General features: G+C 58.9%; 1 protein-coding gene across 1 annotated transcript; it reads right to left on the minus strand.

Moving 5' to 3' along the window:
* Window positions 1-6,047: 6,047 nt before the first annotated feature.
* LOC130454938 (FERM domain-containing protein 8-like) lies at window positions 6,048-17,283 on the minus strand. The gene is made up of 11 exons (XM_056801359.1): window positions 17,176-17,283; window positions 16,381-16,462; window positions 14,927-15,094; window positions 12,443-12,544; window positions 12,069-12,127; window positions 11,815-11,981; window positions 11,104-11,322; window positions 10,905-11,028; window positions 10,378-10,521; window positions 9,372-9,579; window positions 6,048-7,546 (listed from the first exon to the last, which is right to left on the minus strand). Exons 1-11 carry the CDS (start codon window positions 17,260-17,262, stop codon window positions 7,428-7,430), a joined length of 1,479 nt encoding a protein of 492 aa, XP_056657337.1. The 5' UTR covers window positions 17,263-17,283; the 3' UTR covers window positions 6,048-7,427.
* Window positions 17,284-19,315: the final 2,032 nt, after the last annotated feature.

Consider the following 19,315-nt stretch of genomic DNA (forward strand, 5'->3'; position numbering starts at 1 on the left):
CTGAAGCCTTCAAAAGCACAGGGTGTACCAGGTGCTCCAGGCCCTCTGGACACTGAAACATTTCCACTCTCTCAATCCTTTCATCAGAAAAAAATTTCAGCATGGAAAATCTCCGAAAGGATGGATGAGTCACAGTCTGTGTGTGTTGGGTTTCTGGGCTGCTGGCTGTGCCTTCCCATAACTGCATCTCTCTTAGTCTTTCTCATCTCAGGGTGTGTTTGTCCTGGTTGAGTGTACAACAGTTTTATCTCAGTTGTCATCACAAAAATAATGAGAACTCACATCTGGAACATTTTGGCCCAGAAGAATTTGGGAGAGGAGGAGGAGGTGTGCCCAGAAGACTTAGGTTTTGAATCCTGTCTCTGTCCCTCCTTCCTCTGTGATCTCGGCCAATTCCTTCCCAACTCTAGGCCTCAGTTTTCTCCTCTGTAAAATGGGAGTAGAGTTGGGGAGGAATCAGAGGTTCTTCACCTTAGGATCATGAATACTTTAGATTTGGAGAATCAATGAACTTGGATGGGAAAACAATTTCCTCTTTCTTTTTTGGGATCTTTGTTTTTCTTTGCAATCCTGCCTTTTATTAAACAATGCACTTAAAAACATGATTCTGTAAAGGGTCCACATGCTTCTCCAGGCTGTCCCAGCTGGATAGGATACATACAAAAAGGGGAAGAAGCTGATTACTAAAGCAAGCCCTTTCCAGCTCTAAAGGTGTGATCTGGGGGCTACCTTGCTTGAAGACAGAGGGCTTGACAAGAGAGGGCCTATGGACTGGCCCAAAGCAGGAAAAACAACAAATATTAAATGAACAAATTTGCCCCTGAATTATCCAACTCATCAAGAATCCACTTGGTAGAGGGCAGCTGGGTATCTCAGTGGATTGAGAGCTAGGCCTAGAGATGGGAGGTCCTAGGTTCGAATCTGGCCTCAGATGCTTCCCAGCTGCAATACCAAGTGGGGAATGGACTTGTTTGTACAAAAATATTTATAACTGTGCTCTTTGTGGTGGCAAAAAACTGGAAAATGAAGGGGTGCCCTTCAGTTGGGGAATGACTGAACAAATTGTGGTATATGATAGTGAAGGAATACTCTTGTGCTATAAGGAATGATGAATAGGAGGATTTCACAAGAGCTGGAAAGACCTCTGTGAACTGATGCAAAGTGAAATAAGAAGAACCAGGAGGATATTGTACACAGAAACTGAAACATTGTGGGATGATCAAATGTGTCAAAATAGACTCGAATCCAGGACTTCAATCCCCAGAAATCCTTGCTCCACTTCCCCAGAATGCCCTCGAATCTCACTGAATTCTCACCTGGGCTGAGAGCGAGATGGGGTATTTAAACCTGGTTGTGAATAGGCTTGGGCTCTTTTCCACTTCCATTTTGGAGCAGACGCATCTCTTTCATGATGTGAGGTTATCTTGTCTAGGTCTCTCTGGCCTAGGCATGTGCTTTCTTATTCTGTATTTTCTTTAATCCTTAACCTTTAATGAACCTCATAAAAATATAATACTACTTGCAGAGAGAAACTACTTTCTACATGCCTCAGTTTCCCTAAATTTTAATCTTTACAAATGTGACAGATTTTGCTACTAACAGCAATACAATGATCCAGGACAAAATCCAGAGGGATTTATGAAACTATGCTATCCACAGCTAGAGAAAGAACTGTGGGAGTAAAAATGCAGAAGAAAACACACGATTTGTCACTTGTTTATATGGATTTATGATTTGGGGTTTGGGTTGTAAAAGATAACTCTATTACAAAAATGAATAATATGGAAATGAGTTTTGAGTGATAATCCATGTATAACCCAGTGGAATTGCTTGTCCACTCCAGGAGTGGTGAAGAAAGAGGGGAGGGAGACAATATGAATCATGTAACCATGGAAAACTTATGTGTACATTTGTTACAAGAATAAAATAAAGGGAAAAAACCAAATCCACTTGGTAGAAAGTGGATGGGTGGCTCAGTGGATAGAAAGCCAGCTTGGAGACAGGAAATCCTGGGTTCAAAATTCAGACCCTTCCTAGCTGTGTGACCCTGGGTAAGTCACTAAACTCTCTCCCATTGCCTAGCCTTTACTGTTCTTTTGCTTTTGAACAAATGCACAACATTGATTCTAAGACAGAAGGTAAGAGTTTTTTAAAAAAGAGAGAAGTCACTTGGAACTCTTGAGATCTCCTAGATCATACCCTTCTCTAGTCCCATAAATGCCCACTAGGAGTCCAGGCCCATCTGCCTTCTCTATCCTCCTCCCCTGCCCCAATGCACCAGCCCCCACCCTCCCCACTCCATCTCCATTTCAATGATATTCAGTTTGAAGATGGTCTCATCTGGTCTAGCTTGGTGCTGAGAGCAGGGGAAAAAGGCCAGAAAACAATCCCTGCCCTCAGCCTACATGGGGGGAGGGGGCAGGGCAGGACAGATTCCCAGGTAAGAAGTACAGACAGACTTATAATAAAGGAATTTGGAGAGGAGGGTGGAGAAAGAGCCCTGCTAGCTTCTGGGAAGGCCCCGGAGGCCTGGCAGGGGCCTGGTGGTAAGGTGGCAAGAAGCCCAGAGTGAGAGGCCAGAGGAATGTTCTCACTGATTTCAAATGTCACCCTTTCCTTCAAAACACAAAGTGGCTCCCCTAGGCCCTAGGAAACAGGACAAAACAAGGCCGCTCCTCCTCCACCCCTTGGCTCCACCTCCCTTGGCCAATCCCATTTCTCACTTCTCCCTCAACAAACCCTCTAGGGGCCCCAGGATTACCACTCCTTAGCCAGGCATTCAAGGCCTTTCTACCTTTGCAGCCTCATCCCATAGGGTTCCTTCCAAATGCTCTGAATTTCAGAAATAAGACAAATTCAGACCTGTGCTCCCCCACCTCATAGGCTTGGCTGGGTCTGTTCCAGAAAAGGCTACTCAAAGCTCACAGCCTCCAGGGAGGCTTCCCTGATCTCCACCCCCACCCCTTGGTTGTGACCTTTCCCTTTAGACCTTTGGTTGGGAATGCTTCTTTCATTGAGTGACATTGGGTAGTACAGATGTCTGGGATGGGGTCACCCTGGGAGACTGTAAGTCCAGTGAGGGCAGGGGATAGCTGGTTTTTGTTTTTTCTCAACCCTTACCTTCTGCCTTAGCATCCATACTAAGTGTCAATTCCAGAGCAGAAGAGCAGTCTGGGTTAGGCAATGGGGGTTAAGTGACTTGTTCAGGGTCCCCCCACTAGGAAGTGTCTGTGGGCAACTTTGAACCCAGGACCTCCCGTCTCCAGGCCTGAACCTCAGCTGACCTGGGCATAGTGTCTTGCTGAGAAATGCAGGTTGGCAATGGAGTTTGATCCATATTATGGGATCTGATTGAGGCTTGCTCTGGATGATTAAACAAGGAGGTCAGCTTGCATCAGTCATTTATTGGAGTTGAATTTCCCATCCTGGGAGCTTCCCCTTTCCCGTGTGAGTCCATGTTCCCCCTACGAAAATCACCGACTCTCCTGCAGGCCTGACTCAGGCAGGGGCCTAGTTAATGGGCCTCTGAGGGAGAAGCCTTTGTCTGCCTGGAGAATGGGTGCGAAGGACTGTTTATTTGAAATAGGTTCTCTGCTTCCCCCTGTTGGCACCCATGATTTGCCTGACCTTGTCCGGGTTCTGGCTGCCAGAAGAGGGAAGCTGCCCGGTGGGGAATGGAGACGACTTGTGGCTAATGCTTTCTGCACCCACCAACCAGGCACCCAGGGCACCCAGGACCTGGAATATTGCCTCGGCTGGTCTTTGGTGGCTATAAGAAAGGCTCCTGAGCTCTCATCCCGGCCAGGCCTTGGTTACGGAGGAGCCCTGGACCCCGCTTAGCGGCCACTGCTACCCTGACTGATGGGCAGCTAGATGGCTCCATGGGCTGGAGTCAGGAAAACCCGAGTTCAAATCCAGCCTCAAACACGCATTCGCTGAGGGACCCTGGGCGAGCCACCTAACCCCATGCCACTCTGCCTTAGATAAATCTTTGCCGTTGACCTCACTCCCAGCAGCTCCCAGCCCCGTCTGGCCTGGGCCCCCAGGAAAGCCCTCTTCTCTCCCCTTCCCGAGAAGGGCAGGTGGAGGCAGAGGCCTTGGAAATAAGAAGGCCAGTCTGCTGGGGCCTCAGTGGGGGGCAAGGGGGGGGGGTCAGGACAACCAGGACAGAAGGGGGCTCCTGGGGCAGACAGCAAAGGCCCAAATAGGAGGCTCCTATGTGCCAGGCACTGTGCTGAGGCTCCTTTGACTCTCACAACAGCCCTGGAGGGAGGGGCTGTTGTTATCTTCATTTTACAGACAAAGAAACTGAGGCAAATGGAGGTCAGACGGCTAATATTGGAGGCAGGATTTGAACTCGAGTCTCCCTGGCTCCAGCCCTGGCACTCTATCTACTCCATCTGTCATCCAGCTACCTTGATTATTGGACTCCCTGTAGATCCCATCACCCGCTCTGCCTCTGCAAACCCCACAGGGAGTCTAGTGTCAGCTGGCAGGCCAAGAGAAGGCATTGGGTCTTTAGTCTGGGGCCCTGGATTCGAATCTTGACTTCTCCCTGGGTGACTGGGGACAGGTCCCTTTGCCCGGGTGGATGGCCTCCGAAGGTCCTTCCAGTGGCAGATCTCTGGAGTCAGTGAAGGGCAGGGAGGCCCTCTGGTCCCTCCATCAGAGGCTTCCAGCCTTCACGGGTGGCTCAATTCAGGGTGTGGGTTCAAATTACACCTCTGATGCTTACCCCCCACCCCAGGTCAGCCCCCTGGCCTGAGTTTCCCTTTCTGTCAAATGAGGAGAGAGGCCCCTCCCAGCTCGAGTCCTCTTGGGGGTCCTTGTCCCCCACTTTGCTGGCAGCAGACACTGGGTGGCCTGGGAAGGCCAGTGGGTCTCCTGCGCCATCTGCTGGCCAGATACAGCGTAACAGGTCCTGCCCGCCCAGCCCGGCATTTCCTGTGGGAGGCCTGGGCGCCCCCAAACTGGCCGTCTGCCTCAGAGAATCAGGAAGGGGCTCCCTGGGCCAGGCCTAAAACCTTCTCTCTGCGGCGTCTCTGGGTCTTCCATTTTAAACATTTACATACACAACTGGGGGGCGGAGGAGGTGGAAGGTGCCCCCCTCGGGAAGCCCAGGGCAGCTGGAATCTTGGGGGAGGAGAGGGCAGTGGTCAGCGTGGGAGCCCGCAGGGAGGCGCGAGTCATCTCTGCCGCCCTGTGGGCCGTCAGTCCTCGGGTCCCTGGAGCTTGGGGCAAAGGACCATCGTGGCTGGCTGCCCCAACCAGGATTTCTGAGCTCGGCCCCTCCCTGTTACGGAGGCCCCCCTGGGAGTCCCCCCTCCCCCGCGGCTTCTCACAGCATATTCCAGATGGGTGGAAGCTGGCTGTGAGCAGGCCGCCGCTGGACGGAAATTGGACGTTCTCATCCGCAGAATGGGCTCAAGACCAGCCTGGCTGGTGGCTTGGTAGGAGGGCTGTGCTAGGATTGAAAGTGGGCTGGGACTAAAGACCCCTCAGCCCCCTGGCATTGCCCGAGGGCTCCCACAGACCATCCAGCTTACTAGGAAGGAATCCCCCAGAGGCGCCCCAATCAGGGTTCTGGAGGGGGTGGCCCAGATTTGAGATGAGCCCTTCTCTCCCCTCTTGGAATCCATAGATGTAGTGGTCTGGTTCCAGGGCAGAAGAGCAGTAAAGGCTCTTCACCCATGCGGGGGAAGTGATGTGTCCGAGTCACCCAGCCAGGAAGTATCTGAGGCCAGATTGGAACTCAGGACCTTGTTTCTAGACCTGCCTGTCTCCCTGAGCCCCCAGGCCTCCGAAGCTAGGGCAGCATGCCATTGAAGCGGGAGTATCACTGTGAATAGGAAGGGCTGTGGAGGCTCGGGCTCTCCCTTGGGAGGGCCCTGAGGGGCAGCCCGGACTCCCCCCAGGCCTGAGCCCTTGCTAGCCCCAGCCATAGCCAACACCCCGATTTCTCAGTGGTCCGAGCGCCCCAACATCCACGGACGGTGGATTCCTGTGTAACAGGAAGCTCGGCTGGTCCGGGCCAAACCACTCCAGGAGATGCTAAAACCACTTTATTGTTAGTCGGCGGTTATTTATGGAATACAAAAATGAGTACCAACGTTGTAAAGGCGTGACGGGCATTAGTAAAAGAAACACCAGCTGCTGCTGGGAACGGGGCGAGGAGGATGGACGCAGGAAAGGCAGCTGCCCAGCCGCCCTGGCTCCCTCGGCGTCTGGGAGACCAAACCCTTCCCTTCTTAGGGTCTAGACTGGACGGCTTCCAGGGCAGAAGAGTGCCCAGGCCGGGCAATGGGTGGTGGAGGGCCCAGCGACTGGCCCAGGGTCCCCCAGCTGCGAGGTGTCTGAGGACCTCCCATTTCTGAGCCTGGCTCTCAGTTCACTGAGCCTCCAGCTGCCTCCATTTTTAAAATGGACATTTCCATTCAAACTGGGCTTGAGAACATTCATTTGGGGGGTTTGGTGGTCCCACCCTCAGGGGCCATCCAGGCGAGGACATGGGGACAGCCTGGCTCACGAGCCAGACCGGCTCCCCAGGCCTTCTCTCCGGAGCTTTCCCTCCAACCCAAGGGATGGCACTGTGCCAAAGCAGGGCATCCTTTCAGCCAGGAGCTGCTGGCTCGGCCCCCTCGCTGACAGGCTCTGGGGAAAGGCTGGCCCCCGAGTTCCCAGAAGCCTTTGCGGCACATGGGCCAAGAGTGAGTGGGCGGCCCGGGCGCCCAAGGCAAGCTCCGCTGTGGGAGAACAAGGCATCTGGGAGGGGATGAAGAGAGGATTGTTTCTTGGTCAACAGGAACTCGACTCCCGCCTGCCCCTGCCCCGCGCCAGGCTCAGCCCACTCGTGCTGCCTCCTGTCAGCAGAAACACAGGCGAGGCCAGGCGTCGGCATTCGGGATGAGCTGGGGGAGCGTCTGAGGCTCGGTGCCCCCCCCTTTGGGCCAAGCCCAGGAGAGGAGAGTGACAACGTGGTCAGCAGAAGGAATGTAGAAGCCCGCCGGGTCCAGGGCGGGTCTCGAGCACATCCGGCTCTTCTGAGCCCCGGGGGCTGCCCACTGGGACAGCAGCAGGCACGAGTGGGGAGGGAAACGCAGCCCTCGTCCAGGGGGAGAGCCCAAAGGCTCCCCACATCCAGTGCTCAGAGCCAGGGCCCAGGAGAGCAGATGACATGGGGAAGGGGCCGGGGACCCCGAGTCTGCCCGAGCCCGATCCAAGGCATCGAATGCCAAACCTCCAGGCACCAGTCCCAGCTACACACCAAAGGGAAGCACACACATAAATTAGAGGAACAACAGCAGAGCAGAGTCTGTGCGGGGTCTCTGCCATTTCCCGGCCGAGGGTGGGACAGACGGGGTCGAGGCCCCGGTACGGTGCTGGCTCCGGCTCAGGCAGGTGCCGCTTCCCGCAGAGCCCTCCGGCCTTCAGCCCTGCTCCAGACCGTCTGCGGGCTGGACCGCGGTGTACGTGGCTGGGCCCAGGGACAGCTGGCGACTGAAGAAGGAAGTTGTCCGCTTGGGCTTCACTCTCTTGATCTCCTTGCCTGGAATCGAGAGGGGGAAAGTTCTGGCTCGGTGGGCCCAGGACCGAGTGCTCCGGGCCGGAGAGGACACAAGCGGAAGCAGCGAGAGGGCTCAGCAGGGCGGCCAGGGGCTGAGGCAGCCCCAAAGCTCCGCTCCCCCGTCCCGTCTCCCCTTGGGGAGGGAGTCCACAAAGACCGGGAGGCCTCGGACCTTCCAAAGGGCAGGAGTCGGGGCCATCCCTGGACTCTGGGGTAGTCTTATGCCACCCAGCCAGAGCAGCCCATCGAGCCTGGGGGAAATCAGGCAGAAGCGTCCCCGGGGGGCCGGGTCTCCACCCTCCCTCCGTGGGGCTCACGGACGCCCAGGGGACAGCAGGAGGGCTCTGAAAGAGAGCTGGGACTTGAGGCCCCATTTCAGGGCAGGAAGAAGCAGGCGGCGAGTCCTACAAAGCCAAACAGACGTTTAGCATGAAAAGAGAGGAGGAGATGGGCCGTGACCTAGCCTGGGCGCAGGAAAAGCCCCTTCCCCGACGTTCCTGCCCCATGACCCTCTCCAAGCCCACAGCTGTCGGAGGGTCCCGGATCTGCTAAGATCTGGCTGCCCCCCCCCCCCCCCCCGCGTAAGGAAGATGAGCGCCAGCGCAGCCTCAGACAGCGGCTGGGTGACCCTGGCCATGTCACCTAAGCCCGCACCTGGGCCAGACCACTCTCCTGCCTTGGAGAGAAAAGCGGGTCCGGAAGTGTCTTGGGGGGACGTGGGGAGCTGCTACGCGCTCAGGAAAGGGCAGGCTCTGGCCAAGGAGAGCCGGCAGGCGCCTCAGGAGCAGCCAGGGGGCCCCAAGACTCAAGGGAAGGACAGTCGCCCAAACCACGAGCAGGCGCCTCTCCAAGGGCCTGTAAGTGGCCTCCGGGACCCAGCTGGGGAACCACAGTCCGAGCGGAGTAAAGCAGCGCCCTAGAGCCAGAGCCAGCCCGAGCCCGCACACTTCCCTGGCAGCTTTCTACACGCGTGTGTCCAGCCTCCTCCCGGGCCTGGAGGTTCTGTAAACGGGGTCAGAGGGGCGAAGGCCCAGAGAGAAGGAAGCGGAGGGCATCAAAGCCCAGATTTCAGTGGAGTCCGAAGGGGCAAGAAGAGGCTCCGGCGCAGGGGACGGAGACGAGGCAGGCAGGGCGGCCGAAGGCTCAGCGCGCTGCCAAGAAGGATCAGCAGAACAAACGGGAGATGCCCAAGACGAGGACGGCGGCTCTCGAGCTCAGATCCAAAAGGACTGGCCGCCGGGATGGCCAAGCAAGTCTGACCTAGGAGAGGCCCCCTAGAGGGGAGGCTTCCGTTCTGGGCGAGATGCTGGAATGCCTCTGAGGTGGGCATCCAGGAAGCCAGAGCCATGAGGAGCTGGCACGGATGGCATCGAGCCTAGGGCAGGCTGGGCCGGCAGCAAGATCACTAGATTGGCAGCTAACGACAGTGCAACAGAGACTCTGACCTCCAAGTCTTGTAATCGGGGGGCGTGGGGGGACAGACGGGAGTGGGAAGGGGCCGCGGCGTGCTGGGCTCATCTGGCAGAGAGGCAGCCACAAGGAGCGGAGGCGCCACCTCTGCAGCGGGCGCAAAGCTGGGAGGATGCCAGGCGGAAATCGAGGGCCTCCGAAGGCCAGAACTTTGGGCAGAATGGACTCAAAGGAAATGAAACGGGGGCTCAGGAGGACGGGCTGGAGGCTTGGAACGGGGGGGGGGGCCTCCCTGAAGTGCCCAACAAGGCAAATCTCGTCTCTCCTCCCCGGGCCCGAGGCTGTGGCGCCCCCTCTCGCCCCCCTCGGGCCTCCCCTCCGGGCTGGGGCCACTCACCGTCGTCCACGTAGTCGATGGTGGCCAGGTGCTGAATCCGGCTGCACACCACGCTGCTCTGCCTTCGAAGCTTGTGGCGCTGGGAGGCGGCGGGAGGCGGCGGGCCGGGGGCGGCCGAGGGGCTCACCTTGGTCTCGGGGGGCGGCGGGGGCTCCTTGGCGAGGCCCAGCTCGATGCAGTACTCGATGAGGCCGCTCATGAGCTCCGCCTGGGACAGGAGGGGAGGGGAGGGCCGGGGCCGGGCTCAGAAGTGCCCGTCCCTGCCTGCTCGCCGCGCGAGCCTGGATGCGGGGCGGCTGCTTCCCAGTTATTTTGGTTTCTTAAACCGAGACCTTCCGTCTTGGAATCAATGCCGTGTGTGGTTCTAGGGCAGAAGAGCGCTCAGGGCTGGGCCTGGGCTGACGTGACCTGCCTGGGGCTGCCCAGCTAGGGAGGGTCTGAGGCCAGACTGGAGCCCAGGACCCCCGTCTCCCCATTCCGAGCTGCCCCGCTGCCCCCTGCTTCCTGCTTTGTGACAGCAGCCAAGTCATCTCGCATCCCTGGGTCTTGGTTTACTTTTATGTAAAATGGGCACAATCCTCTTTTCGCTGCCGGGGGCGCAGGGCTAAAAGCTACGCCATCTTGACTGTCAAGTCAAGCGTGAACAAGTCTGATCACCACTTTTACAGGGAGGGCAACTGAGGACAAACAGGGCCACAAAAGGATGGAAAAACAAACACATCCCGCCACCCCCCCCCCCACCCCCCGGCTTCCTTCCCATCCCAGTGGAGGAGCCACTGAGAGGCTGGAGGAAGCCCCGAGCATCGGAAGCCCAGGGGGGCCAGCAGGGGGGCCCCAGAGCACCTTTCGTTCCCAGGGAGGCTGCGATGAAAGGACCAGGGCTGCTCCTGCTCCTGCTCCTGCCCCTCCCGGGCCGCCACGAAGCCTCAGGAGGGGGACGTGCCAGTCAGCCCCCCCCAGCCTGCCCCCCCCCAGGGCCCGGCCCGACTGCTCTGGAGACGGCTACCTGCTTGGAGTAGACCTTTAGCAGCTTGTTGACAGGCGTGCCCTCACTCTCCCCATCGAACTCCAGCCACAGGACGTGCTCGTCCTCGCCTGAGCACGTGTAGTCCCAGGACAGCTCCTGGAAGCGCAGGCCCAGGAGGACGTGCTGGCCACAAGAGGATGAAGGTCAGAGGGCAGAGCTGGGGCACGGTGCGGCCCCACCTCGGACCCTCCTGGGGCCCAGAGGACCCCTCAGAAGCTCCCGAGAGACTCTGCTGGACTCCCCCAAGCCTGAGGAAAGTGTGGGCTGGGGGGAGGGGACAAGACATGAAGCAAGAGACCCCCCCTACACCCCATGGGAAAGTCGTGAGAAGCAGGAAGAGCCAAGGATGGCAGAGGGGGTTCGGTGTGGCCTCCCCTCAGGTCGGGTCCCCCTGCTACAAAAGAGGACCCCGAGGCTCTAGGAGGAACGTCCCAGGCTGAGGGGTTACAGCACAGGGACCCCGAGCCACGACTCCCTCTCAGAGCCACTCTGACACCCCAGAACACCTTCTCCTTCGTGTCGATGACGTGGACGCCCTCCAGGTTGATGGCGACGGTCACGGTCTTGCGCCCACCGCGGTGCAGAAAGCCCTGGGCCGGCTTGTCCACCTCGCCGCAGAAGAAGGCACACCTGGGGAGCAGGAGAGGCTTGGTCAGGCTCGGAGCCAGCCGGAAGGAGAGGCCCCCCCGGAACCCGTGGACTCACCCGTAGTAGGGCAGCTCGTGGCACTTGTGCAGGTAGGCCCGGTAATGCCTGGCCAGCAGCTCGGCCTCCGGGCCCGACGCCTCCTCCTTCACCTCCTGGTAGGCGCTCAACAGGCCCTGCTCCCCCGGGACCAGCCGGGGACCCCGACTCCGGAAGGCCGTGAAGAGGCCGTGAGGCCTCTTGCAGAGATGGGCGGGCAGGAAGGAGTCGAGCTTCTCTCTGCAGGGCACAGAGAGGCGCCGTGAGGGGGCGAGGAGACCCCGAGGAAGTCAGGTCAAGCAGCATCCCCTGCGTCACAGAGGACCACCACCCTCGAGGCGGGCACCTCTCCTGGTACCCCACCCAGGGACGTGAGGCGCGACGGCTCCTCAGAGGGGGCGAGCAGAGGCGGGCTGCCAGGGCTGGGTTCTGCCTCGAAGGCCCATCGAGGCCATGATTGATCCCCACCTCTCAGAAGTCCAGGGTTTAGGCCCGGCGTTTTATCTAAACCAGCTCTGTGGTGGTGCAGTGCCCAGGGTCACCACTGACGGAAGTGTGCGAGGCCGCCTTTGAACCCAGGACCCCCCTTTCTAGGCGTGGCTCTCGATCCTCGAGCTGAGCCACCTCGCTGGCCCTTCCTCACGAGGCTGCCGACTGCTCCAAGGGCCAGCTGGAAGCGAGGGGAGGGGAAGGATCCCCCTGGGAGCTCGGGGGGTGCGAGGCGGGCCTTACTTCACGGCACAGGCCGTCTGCTGGCCCTGGCGGTACGGGCCCAGCTTCAGGCGGCACACCAGCGCCCCGAGCTTCTCGCAGTCCTCGGCGTCACAGGGGTAGCGCACCTCCAGCACGTTGAACTTGGCCTCTTCGTAGAGCAGCCTCAAGACGTCCTCACTGCTGACCTGGGGAGCAGAGAGCCCTCAGGCGGAGGCCGGCTCGGGAGGCCCAGCGGGAAGGGTGGGGGGAGACAGGAACCCCGGCAGCCTCACCTGCAGCTCCCTCCGCTTTGGGAAGAAGACGTTCCTTCGGAACTGCAGGGAAGGCTCATCTGGGGACACAGAGAGTCACTGGCCTCAGTCCGTCCTCAGCTCGGGGCTCCATGCAGCCCCTCCTGGCTCCCAGCCCCCATTCTGGCCTCTTCCCCAGGCAGACGGGGAGGGGGCCGGCCCCCCGGAAGGGGCTTCCACCATCTCAGGGGAGCCAAGCAGAGGCTGGCTGTGGACGTGGGCTTAGACTCCGCCGTGTTGGAGGGCCGAAAGCCGAGGTCCTCGCCTGAGCCCGGGGGCAGAGACCTGGACTTATTTAAAGGGGATGCTGCCCCCCCCCCCATGAGGAAGGGGCCTGGGCCGGGGCCGATACACACCCACGGCAATGTCGTCCTCGGGGGCGTCCGTGAAGCGGAACAGCAGGTCTGACCACTGCCGGCACACCTTGTAGGGCTGGTGTTTGGGTTTCAGCTGCACCTCTGCCAGGGGATAAGAAGGAGCCCTTTAGGGGGGTCGAGGCAGGCCACCCCCACCCTCTCCCTGCAGCTTCCTGTTCTGGCTCCTTGGGGACACCCCCAGAAGGCCAGGCTGCAGGCAGGATGGAAAGGGCTGGACCTGCCAACTCCCTCCCTCCGAGAAGCCAAAGGGCTTTGGACCCAAGCCCAGAACCTTCCTCCCCGGGGGTCGCGGCGGACACTCAGTCCTTAAAGCTTTACAAAGTCATTTTGTTCTCCAGAATGTGGCTCCAGTGAAAAGGGCCCTGGGTTTGGGATCGGAGGAATGCCGGGGTTCAGGGCCCCCCGCTGCCTCTTCCCTGCACAGCCTTCCTGTGGATCCTCAGGGTCCCCGGCTGTGAGTCTGCCCGCAGAACTCCACAGACTCCTCAGTAACTCTCGGGGTGCTCACCCTGTCCCCCAGCATTCCTGACTCCTCGTCCACCCCCACGCTCAGGCCTCGCCATCTCCCCCAGCCCCCTCCTTTCCCCCAGAAGCCCCTAGGGTTGAGCCCCCAGCCCTGAGCCCCAGACCCACTGGCCTCTCCTGTAGAGGATGCGCTCCCTGGGGGCACAGCTCTGCACAAAGTGGGTCCCTGGTGGCATCAATACTGCTGGCACTGAGTCGGGGGGACACCTGGGTCCTCCCCGGCTGCCCAGCAGGAAGGGTGGCAGGCCAGTGCACCCCAACACCTCAGTGTCCTTAAGCCTTTAGTCCCTCAGGGGCCAGGAATTCTTTTTTCCCCCCATCCCCATGGTATGGAGCTGGCAGGGGCTGGCACCCCGAGGAGAACCCCAGTCGGATGCCGGTGCCACCCTGGGCAGAAAGGCTGGCTCGTGACTTGTTGGGGCCACAGAGAAGCCTCTTCCCAACTCCCTGTGCGGCTCCCACTCTCTCTGGTATGCCCTGGGTCCGGGTGGCAAAGGAACCCAGGTGGGAGCCGTCCCCATGCCAGCGTGCCTCAGGCCAGACGAGTGCTTGATTCCCACTGAGCTGGAGACTCAGGAATGTGCCGAGAGGGGAAGAAGGTGGGGCGGGCAGCGCCAGCTGTCAGGACGGGGCGCCCACATTTCCCTACATGGCTCATTTATGTGGGGGCAAGTTGGAGAGGGCAAGGGAGCGGGGGCTGGCAGGAGGGTCTCGCCACCCGCCTGCTCCAGGGCTGGAGCATCCTTCCCAAACTGGCCAGAGAAGGCCTGGGGCCTGGAGGACTCGGGCAAGCCACGGGGCAGGCAGCTGATGGCAGCTGGGGCCAAGAGGCCGGTGGGTGGGTTAGAAGAAGGTGGGCAAGCCCCAAAGGAGGGAGCGTGGGGAGAGTGGGGTCTGCCCCCCGCGAGGGGCCGGCTCCCCTTTCTCATTTCCACGCACGTCTTTGGGGCAGCAGCCGTCGGCACCAAAGTCAGCAGAGGGTCTAGGCTCCAGTTCAGGGGCCGCCACAGCCCCATTTGCCCAATACGCCCGCCATGAAATAAATGGCTGGATTATGCCCGCTCTTGGCACTCCCTTACGGGCAGTGAAGGTCCCAGCCCCAAACACACGGGTACGCTGTTGGGGTGCCACCGGACCCCCCAGGAGGGACGATGCGAGGAGCGCCATTTCAGGAAATCAAAGGGTTTAGAGATGGTGGGAACCTTCGAGAGCGTCCGGTCCCATCTGGGTTAGGATGAAGAATGGGCAGGACCCAAACAACAAGAAACGAGGGGCCTCCCTGACAGACCTGGACGAAGGAGCTCTCGTCACCCCTTTGTAAGGACGAGGAAACGGAGGCAGGCCGAGTTTAAGGGCACCCTCAGTGGCGAGGGGATCGGCCCCCCTCCGGCCAGGATTTCAAATGAGGAGGGGCCTGGGGAAGGTGTGCCTCACCTGGGACATGGCGATAATCATCCCTGCACAGCCTCCCCAGCCTGTTGGGAGGCCAGGAGACAGGAGTCCATAAAGGGCTCCGCCATCCCTCAGGGGCCCCGTGGGTGACAATTCCCACCTAGGCAATACCCAGAGCAAGTCCATTCCTGGGAGTTCTCCACCCCAGGGCCTTGCGCCCCCTTTTCCTCCCTCCCTACTGGGCCGAGGAGAGCCTCAGACTTCCACTCTCTCTCTCCGTCTCGCTCTCAGAGCCCCCAAGGATGGAAATGATGATGTTCTCGGCCACCTCGGCTTTGTTTCTGGGTGCAAAGCTGTCCCCTCCCCCCCCCGAGGGTCCTGGAAGCAGGTGGCCTCCCCAGGAAAGGCCGCCCCCCTCTGCTCATTTGCCAAGTGAGCGCCTTCCAGGCACAGACTTTATTTCCCCAAATAGCCCTGGTTTGAGGGTGGGGGACCCCAGGGGCCAGGAGGGGACGTGGGAGCCCCGTCCGTGCCCGCAGGCCTTACCAAGCAAAGGCGAGATGAGCCAGAGGGCAAAGGCCTCCATGGCCACGTCGGGCAGCTGCAGGGCCTCGCGGATGGAGCGGTGAAGGTCCTGGGCTGTGATGGAGGCCACGTTCTCCACGGCCAGGGGCACCACGGTGTCGTCCATGAGGTACACCAGCACGTCGGCCACTACAACAAAGGCAGAGGCTGATCAGGTGTTGCCTCTCCCCCTCCCCCACCTCTGGTTCTCAGAGGGAGGCAGGGGAGGGTCCCAGAGCTCCCCTCAGCCCAGAAGGGCCACCAGGGAGACAGGCACACTTGGGGGCACCCTTCTGGCCTCAGGCTGGTCTGCCCCATCCTGGAAGAGAGCTAAACCCTGCCCAGGAACCCCAGAATACAAGAGCCCTGCAGTCAGACCTGGCAGGACCCCCCTCTCCCCAGGGTCACAGTGGGTGGGACGAGGACGAGGAAGGAGACCGAGGATGGAGGCAGCAGCGATGCAGGCCCAGAGGGGCGCCATGAGAGCCTGGCCAGGTAGACCTCCTGCCCCAACCAGAGCTGCCTTCTGGTGGCTCTGGGGTGCTGTCTGGGCCCCCAGCCAGGCCAGCACCCCCTCGTCTCTGCCTTTGGCTTCTCTGGACCCTTCACAACTCAGAACAAGAATGTCTTTCTTTTTAACTCCTTCCCTTCCATCTCAGAATCAATATTAAGTATTGGTTCTAAGGCAGAAGAGCAATGGGAGGTAAGTGACTTGCCCAAGGTCATTCAGCTAGGAAATGTCTTGTCTCCAGAACTGGCTCTTTATCCATTGAGCCCTCTTGGCTGCCCCCAGCTAGGAATCTAAGCAAGATGTAAATTTGCGTTCATTATCAAAAATAAGCACCTACTAGGAGACATCTGTGGTTCAGTGGTTAAGAGTGCTGGAGTCCAAAGACCTGAGTTCAAATTCAGATTCAGACGCTTCCTATCTGGGTGACTTTGAACAAGTCATTTGGCCTCTATGTGCCTAGGAGGCAGCTAAGTAAGCACCCCAAGGGATAGAGAGCTGAGTGACCCTGGGTAAGTCACTTAATGTCTGACAAGCCTAGTGCTGAGCCTGGCTGGGCTCCTGGCCCCTTGTCTCACCCTGGGCAAACAACTCAAATTTCTCTGTCCGACCCACTGAGCTTGGGCACCTGTGCCCACCCCAATTCAGCCCTGTCTTCTCCTTCAACAGTGCCAGGCCTGCCTGGCCCCCCAGACCTCCACACTCTTGTTTGACATTCAAAGTCCTCCCCATGGGGCTGAGTGGCACCGATGGGCCCCTCCAGGACTGCCCCCATCTTGAGTCTGGGGGCACAGGGCAGCTCCTTGGCCTTGGTCCTGGAGCAGGAGGGGGTAAGACCGTCCCTAGGCTGTTCTCAGTGTGCAGGTCCTGGACGTCCCATAGTAGGTGCCCCTCTGCCCTGTGCCAGCCACCCCCACCCAGGACCCACCTCGGGTTCCCACGGAGGACACGCTGCTGCGCTGGGACCGCTCGGCGGGGCCTGATCCAGGGCCCCCCTCACCTCCTTCCATCTACACGAGGAGAGAGGCCGAGTTAACAGTGAAGGCCAAACACCCCACCCCATTTACAGACCTGTCTAAAGTCGAATTAGAACCCAGGACCTCCCAGCCCAGGCAGAGGTCTGACCACTGGGAAGCCTGGCTACTCTAAGAGGATCTGGGGCTGGAACAGGGCATCCTGGCAGCCGGGCTAGGAAGGGCTCCGGGGAACAGGGGGGTCCCCAAACTGGGGATGTGTAGTCAGAAGACATGGGGGGGAACCAGTCAGGCTGGGGGGGGGTGGCAGGGAGGTGGCCATGGAAGGAGCCGAGAGGTTGGGGGGGTCAGGGGGCACTATGGGAGGGCGGGACCGTGTACAAGCTGGGGGGAGGGGAGAAGGGTCAATGCTAGGCTGGGGGGGCAGAGGGGCACTATGGTGGAGGGGGTGGAAACCAGAGAAACGCCCAGAACGATACGGGGAAGGTAATGGGCGTGGGGGCCAGAACGAGGCTGGGGGGGGGGGAAGAGGTGGGCGGGGGAGGGAGAAGAGGTGGGCGGGGGGGAGGGAGAAGAGGTGGGCGTGGGGAAACCAGAGCGAGGCTAGGGGCGGGGAGGCTGAGGCGGCCCCGGTAGGGAGGAGCCGGCTCTGCCACAGAGCGGCCGAAGACTGACAGCTGAGTTGAGCTTAGCCTGAGATCGGGGGCTCCCAGCGAAGCACGGCCACCCCACTGGCCCCAGAGTCTCACCTCTCGCTGGACCGGGCGGCTCCCAGTACACGGAAGGGAGTAGAGCAGGAAGCGCCCGGCCCCGCGGAGCCCGCCCCCACGGCCCATGGGCGCCAATAGGCGCCAATGAGAGGCCGGCGGCGTGGCGCATGCGCGTCTCTGTGGCGCCTTCGCTGTTTGGGCCCCACCCCGGATCCCTCTCTCGTGGTTTTGGTCGTTGGGCCCCCTGGAGGTTTTGAAGGCTGACTATTTGGGAGATTATTCCCTGAGGCTCTGGAGTGCGGGAGTTTGGAGTTGGCGCGGGGGCGGGGGGGGGGAGGTGAAGCTGAGCGCGGGGCGGAGGCGGGGGGGGGGGGGGGGGGGGAGGAATACCAAGACTAATTAAGTTCAAATTTGGCTTCAGACACTAGTTTTGTGACCCTGAGCAAGTCACTTAACTCCAGTTTCCCAACGCCAAGGAAATGGCAAACCCTTGCAGTGTCTGCCAAGTAGGGTCAGGTGTGCCCACCCTGGGGGTGGGGCTGGTGGGAGCTACCCTTTCCCGTGGCCCCAGGCAGCCAAGGGTACCATTTTGTGGGACCTGTGAGTGGGGACAAAGGACAAAACCGAATATTGGTTCGGGGATTTTAATATTGGAAAAGAGAAAATGGCCATCCCTGCCCTCTCTGACATTACCTTCGGGTGAGCCCGGTTGTTCGCTCACAGTTACTCTCAGAGAGTGCCCAAGTTGTGGCTCAGGCTCTCTCTCCCTCTTCCCCCTTCTGGCCTTTCTCTTGCTCTGACACAAGGCATAGGAAAAAGGGAGAAGTGAAATCAGGCAGCAGTTGTCTGGGTTTCCAGGTCATGTTACTATTTTTATAGTAGTTTGCTGTAACCTTTCCTTCCCCCAGAGGTGCTTCTCTTGTTCTACTGTGGAGCATTGGATGGTCAACCACTTTGGCCGACTGTGGGCACCACTCAGCTTGCTGTCCTCCCTTTGCAACAACTGACAGGAATTCAACACTTTTTCTTTTTAAATATCACAGTATTCAGCCAGTGTTACGGTATGTCTGCAAGTCTTGTCAGGCTAGTCTCTCAGGACCTAAAAATGAATATCATTTAGGAGACAAGAGACAGAGTGGGCAGGCTGCAATGCATAATAAACAACAAGGCCAAGCCAGAGTCCTGATCTCCCTGAAGAAGCATATCACCTTCAAGACAGATGAGTTAAGTAACAAGAGTGAGGGAAGACCAAAGGACTCCACCAGGATCCTTTTGAGGTCAAATGAAGCCCCTTGCCCCAACAACATTGGGTAGACCCCTTGTGTTAAACTAATTGAAGGACATGGACAAGCTGGTGTAGATGGGTGATGGTTTGAAACAAGCTAAAAGGAACATCTACATTGATGAGACTATTTTGACTACAGTGGGTATATCACCTTGAGCAGCTGAGTGACTTCAAGCTGGGTGTCTTGAAAATATACTGCAAGTAAGGAATGAGCTAGGTCCAGAACTGAAGGAGAGGGAGGGAGGAGAGTCTGCATTGTTTTTCCAAAATTGTGCAGAGCTTTCATGATTCCAAATGGCTTCCTACAAAAAAACTCACCTAATTTTAACGTGAGTAGTCTGGGAATTGGGGTATATGGGGTGCTCAGGGAGGGGTAGTATCTCTGGTATGGAGGGCTTGTCGTACCCTCTTAGGGCAGCTCTCCAGCCTCTGACCCTCACCTGACACCCAGCTCTCACTTGTGGCTCCTAGTAGCTGCTAGCATGCGGCAGCGGCCACACCCCAGGCAATGGCTTCGACAGGCCGGCTAAACCTTGTGAGGGTAGCCATCGGGTCGTAGACCCCTGGTGAACCAAGGCTTTGCTCACCCAGCATATGAAGACTGCTTCGGCTGAACAGGCAGAAGAAACCAATAAGAAGGTTCAATGGCTGAGATGGCGACGCAGCAAAGCACTGTGGAGTGCTTAGGGCATGTTGGAGTGCAAAGGACAACACGGCCATCCAATGCAGCTGAGGAAGTCTCCAGGTGTAACGATTTTTTGTGCCACTGGACCCAGGCTTCTAATGCCAAGAGAGTGGGACTGTCTCTGTGCATCGACTTTTCCACTTAAATCTCCTTCACACACAAGTGTCTTTGTGCACACTCATCTATACACCATAGATGAAAACACACAA

Source organism: Monodelphis domestica, chromosome 6 (assembly GCF_027887165.1).
Source record: "Monodelphis domestica isolate mMonDom1 chromosome 6, mMonDom1.pri, whole genome shotgun sequence".
Taxonomy (NCBI): Eukaryota; Metazoa; Chordata; class Mammalia; order Didelphimorphia; family Didelphidae; genus Monodelphis; species Monodelphis domestica.

Excerpts from the sequence above, each read along its gene's own strand:
- LOC130454938 (XM_056801359.1), bottom strand. The coding sequence starts at position 17,262 with ATGGGCCGTGGGGGCGGGCTCCGCGGGGCCGGGCGCTTCCTGCTCTAC. Across the intron at positions 11,029-11,103 it reads CACGAGCTGCCCTACTACGG|GTGTGCCTTCTTCTGCGGCG; the intron begins GTGAGTCCACGG and ends CCTGCTCCCCAG. Across the intron at positions 10,522-10,904 it reads TCATCGACACGAAGGAGAAG|CACGTCCTCCTGGGCCTGCG; the intron begins GTGTTCTGGGGT and ends TCTTGTGGCCAG.